Consider the following 4,900-nt stretch of genomic DNA (forward strand, 5'->3'; position numbering starts at 1 on the left):
CTTAAGCTTTCTTATCTGCCGTGGTATCTTTTCGAAGGCGTTTACGCTGCTCTAGGAGACTTTCTCGCGACCTAGGGTGCTGAGACGAGTGTCGTTCTAAGAAGGAATCACAACTGTCTACAAGCCATGAAAAGCCATTGTTCGATGCACACTTTGGACCTCTGACCCAGGATCGGTTGATTTATTGCCGCTAAAGTATACAGTAGATTAGGCTAAGGTAGTGAGAGAATCATTGCATCTTCAATGGCATCATTTGACAGCCCTAGTGCCCGAGCCTGATAGCTAATCCATCCAAGCAGCCTTCTGCGGACGTTGGCTCGGGAACCTCGGTGGCTTCTTAATGAACTTGTCTGGGTTCTGAATCGCACCCGGATGCCAGAACTCGTACTCCATCCAACCCTGTTCCGTCATCTGTTCTTCTAGAGCCTCGACATACTCTCCTAATTCGGGCTGCATCGGAATGACGCCGTTCTCTAATACGTACTGATCCCATAGCACAAGCAGTGTCTTTAGGATTTCTGGTTCTTGCTCAGCAAGATCGTTGACCTCGCCTGGGTCTTTGTCCAGGTTGTATAGTTGCCACTTTTCGGTACCCTTTGGTTTGGGGATGAAAACTGCCTTCCAATCTCCCTTTCTGATAGCACCACGGCCGAGAAGCTCCCACCCTTGGACGAAATCTTTCTCATGTACAGTCTCGTCTTTTCCGTTGAACCATTTGGTCATGGACCTGCCTCTCATGTCGACCACTTTTCGGCCTTTCCACTCCGGTGCCGGGTGGGTCAGGCCAGCCATCTCGAGAATAGTTGGTCCTAAATCCATGACGGTGGCAAATATGTCCGAGATTCCCTCCTTGTTGAATTTCGGATAACGCACGACAGCAGGCACGCGAACTCCACCCTCGGTCGGGTATGCTTTGTATAGACGAGATGGTGCAGTGGCGGCCATCGCCCACCGTGGACCGTACCCTTGGAACGGTTAGATGGAGAAGAGGACACATGACGCGAGTAGGGCCACTTACAGACAAAGGAGTTGGCATTTCCAATGTTGTCGAGGCTATTGTCGTAATACTTGTCGAGATGCTCGAGAAGTGGACCGCGAATCATTGGATATGCCTCATATGCCGCGCCCTCCGCGCCGTTGTCGCTGAGAAAGATGACAAGGGTGTTATCAAGCTCTCCTTGCTTCTCTAGCTCGTCTAGTACCTTGCCGATGTTGAGATCCATGGACTAGGCCAGGTTAGCTGATGGTTTCAGTAACAACTCAAACAGGTAGCTACCTCGACCATGCCGGAAAAGGCCTCCATGCTTCTTGAGCTCTTGGCCTGCTCCTCCTCGGTCATGTTTTCCCATTCTGTAACCTCGTCCGCAACGACCGGGTGTGGCTGGGTATTGGGGTCCATCAGCCCCAGTTCGATCATTCGCTTCATCCTGCTCTGTCTCAGGGCCTCGGGTCCATCCTTGTATTGGCCTCGGTAATGCTGAATCAGTTCCTGAGGAGCCTGCAACGGCCAGTGGGGCGCTGTGAAGGCAAGATATCCAAAGAACGGCTTCTCGTCCTTCCGTCCTGCACGATCTTTCAAATATCCCACCATCTTTTCAGCATAGTAGTCCGAGGAGTACCAGTTGTCTGGCAGGCTCTTGAGGTATTCATTGTCTTCTAGGTGTACGGCAATATGTGAGGTCTGCATGAAACCAGGCAAATCATTCTCCCTAGAGTAGAGGGGATTAGCCAAGCGGGAAGCGGGAGTAGAGAAAGTCAGACATACGACCCTGGCGGCTGATAGGCATAATGGTTGCAGCATCCCGCAAGCATTCCGACAGAACGCTCGAAGCCGCGCGCGGTGGGTGAGCGCTCCTTGGTCATGCCCAAATGCCATTTTCCAGACATGAAGGTTTCATAGCCACCTTGTTGCAGAATCTCAGGAAGAGCCACCACTTTCTCATTCAAATAACCTTCGTAGCCGGGCATCCCTACAATACCGGATCAGTACATTTCTGTTTATGGAAACAATAATGACATGGAGCTACCAACCACGCTGGGGCGCGGTGGACACCACCTTGCCCTTCCCAGCGGCTTGAGCCGAAGCCCTTGACCACTCGACCAGGTTCCCCAAACCGGCGATGTGGTGGTCGGTGCCAGTCATGATCATGGCCCTCGTAGGCGAACATGCTGCTGCGGCATGAAAGTTTGTGAACTGAACGCCTTCCTTCGCTAGGCGGTCAATGTTGGGCGTCCTGATTTCTCCGCCAAAACATGCGGGGTCCGAGAATCCTAGGTCATCCGCGAGGATGATTAGAAAATTCGGCCTTTTGGTTGCGGTAGCGGTTGATGCCATGGTACCTGTATTCTGCACTGAGTCCTGTCACACGGTAGAAAGGAGGTCGCGGATGCGATAACACGATAAGATGAAGGGAAAGTTGTGTTGAGGAAAGGGAAAACACCCGCTTTAATACGTCTCCATCATATTATATCCCTTTCCGAGCACCCTATCATTGCTTCTTGTCTTTACATAATACCTGGTCACATCATTGAAAGAGCCTTCTTCCAATGCTTCCAGAGGGACATGCTGTCGGATATCGCGCGATATCCGATGAAGCTGTTTAGTTCTTTGCCGGCCCCAAGTGGGCGCAGTTGTGGAATAGAGTGCCGTGAGTGGCTGGCGAGATCTCCGGAGCTAAAGTCAATGAAAGCGCCAGAGTCGTGCGAGTTCCGTAAACCACTCGGATATCGGGCTCACCTGAATCGTATAGATTCCCCAGATTATAGACTCCAGGGCTCCATTTGACACAATCTGGGGTCTCCATGGCACAATCTGGGGCCCCACGGGACGAGAGTTGAAGTCCTATTAAGATGCTGTATATCTCCCTCCATCTTCCATGCGATCAACCGGGTTCATCTTGAGATGGAGATTTGCTTCTCAAACGAAGTTTAACGAACATCATGGCTTTTACTTATTCGCTGGGCAACTTCCGTGCCATCTATCTTGTGTCGCTTTGCTGCATCGGGTATGTCTTCATCCACTGGCTCAAGTTCAGACAAACTCGAGAACGACGCTCTTACGAACCCACTACAGGTCTTTTCTGTTCGCCTATGACACTGGAATTGTTGGTTAGTTAACCTTGACACATTATTGCAAATCCAGTTTGTTGATTCTGTTAGGTGGTGTCTTGACACTATCGGCGTTTCAAAATGATTTCAGATATACCAAGGCTGAGGCGACAAGCATCAACTCAAACTGTGTCTCCATCCTTCAGGCTGGCGCGTTCTTTGGTTGTTTTCTGATCTGGCCGTTCACTGCCCGTTACGGACGACGCATGTCCATCGTCCTAGCCTCGTTCATCTTCAGCATCGGCGGAATCCTCCAGGTCGTCAACACACACTCCATCGGTGCTTTCTACGCCGGTAGAGTCATCTCCGGGTTTGGCGTGGGCGCCGCGACCGTCCTAGTGCCCATGTATTCCGCCGAAATGGCACCCAAAAACATGCGCGGTCAGCTTGGATCCTGCTTCCAGCTATTCTTTGCCCTTGGCGTGTGTGTCAGCTACTGGTAGGGCCCCCTAATCTCCCTTCTTTGAAGTCTTGAGCGTACGGCGCTTATACAGATACCTATCTATAGGATCAATTACGCAGTTAAGACCCGTGTTCCGTCCAGCACCCTGCAATGGCAGATCCCTATTGGACTCCAACTCGTTCCGGGTGGTCTCATCGGCTTGGGCATGCTCCTCGTCAAGGAATCTGTCCGATGGCTAGCAAAGCAGGGACGAAACGAAGAGGCCTTGGCCAATCTTATCTGGATTCGCGGCGGTGATAGTCCCGAGGTACAAGCCGAATTTGAGGAGATCCGCTCTAGTCTTGACGAGGAGTCCCGCCTTACCGAAGGCATCTCGTGGAAAGAGCTTCTGCTGCCGGTCAATCGGTTCCGTGTCTTCGTCGTGGTCACCATGCAGCTCGGTGTCCAGCTTACTGGGAACACATCTCTTGCGTATTATGCTCCCCAAATCTTCGCCGCTGTCGGCGCGGGCAACTCCACTCTGCTTGTCACGGGGTTTTTCGGGGTTGTCAAAGTTGTCTCCGTATCTTTCTTCTGCATATTTGTTGTCGGAAGAATCGGGCGAAAGACAGCTTTCATGGGCGGTGCGGCAGCGATGGGCATCCTAATGCTCATCATTGCCATCATTGTTGCAAAGGCCCCGCCCACTGGTCATATAACCGGCTCGTCCATCGCCGCCATCATCATAGTATACTGCGAGGCCGCATCTTACAACTTGTCCTGGGGCCCCGTGTCTTGGCTCTATCTGGGTGAGATTTTCCCGACTCGCACCAGGGAGTTTGGAATCGCAATCGGAGCTGCTGCACAGTGGCTGTTCAACTTCATGCTTTCACAAATCACGCCACATGCTATCAAAAATCTCGGCTGGAAGACATTTCTTATGTTTTCAATCTTCAATTTCTCTCTGGTGGTTTATTCTTTCTTTATACTTCGCGAGGTAAGTGTAACAATCAGCTATACATATAGACCGCCAACTAAATGATTGCCGACAGACATCAGGTAAATCCCTTGAAGAGATGGAACAAGTGTTCGGGTCGAAGCAAAATACCATTGACGTTGAAGCTGGCCGAGTCAAAGCGGAGGAGTTGGAAGCTCATAAAATGGGCGCCGATCAGATGGTCCGCCATGTTGAATAATAAGCGCATAGATAAATATTGCAGCTTATGAAAGTTATTCTATATCAAGTAGGCTATAGAGTTCTTTATTGCCTGAGACCAAGAATAGTTATTGATAATGGCTTAATTGCTTCCTAATCTACTGAAATACTTGAGAAAAATAATTGCTATTCAGATTTATTTTAATGAGCCTGACCGAATGGCGAGACGACTTGCGTTTGGCGCTGGTGAGCAG

At 50.6% G+C, this 4,900-nt stretch overlaps 2 protein-coding genes across 2 annotated transcripts; one reads left to right on the forward strand and one right to left on the reverse strand.

Moving 5' to 3' along the window:
* Window positions 1-282: 282 nt before the first annotated feature.
* On the reverse strand, window positions 283-2,335 carry Triagg1_10936 (uncharacterized protein; the record flags this gene model as incomplete). The annotated part of the gene is made up of 5 exons (XM_062895062.1): window positions 283-965; window positions 1,019-1,226; window positions 1,277-1,709; window positions 1,766-1,970; window positions 2,032-2,335. 5 exons carry the CDS (start codon window positions 2,333-2,335, stop codon window positions 283-285), a joined length of 1,833 nt encoding a protein of 610 aa, XP_062750108.1.
* A 605-nt stretch (window positions 2,336-2,940) lies between these two features.
* Triagg1_10937 (uncharacterized protein) lies at window positions 2,941-4,686 on the forward strand (the record flags this gene model as incomplete). The annotated part of the gene is made up of 5 exons (XM_062895064.1): window positions 2,941-3,005; window positions 3,074-3,108; window positions 3,160-3,532; window positions 3,617-4,487; window positions 4,543-4,686. 5 exons carry the CDS (start codon window positions 2,941-2,943, stop codon window positions 4,684-4,686), a joined length of 1,488 nt encoding a protein of 495 aa, XP_062750109.1.
* Window positions 4,687-4,900: the final 214 nt, after the last annotated feature.

Source organism: Trichoderma aggressivum (genome assembly GCF_033847375.1).
Source record: "Trichoderma aggressivum f. europaeum strain CBS 100526 chromosome Unknown scaffold_097, whole genome shotgun sequence".
NCBI lineage: Eukaryota > Fungi > Ascomycota > Sordariomycetes > Hypocreales > Hypocreaceae > Trichoderma > Trichoderma aggressivum.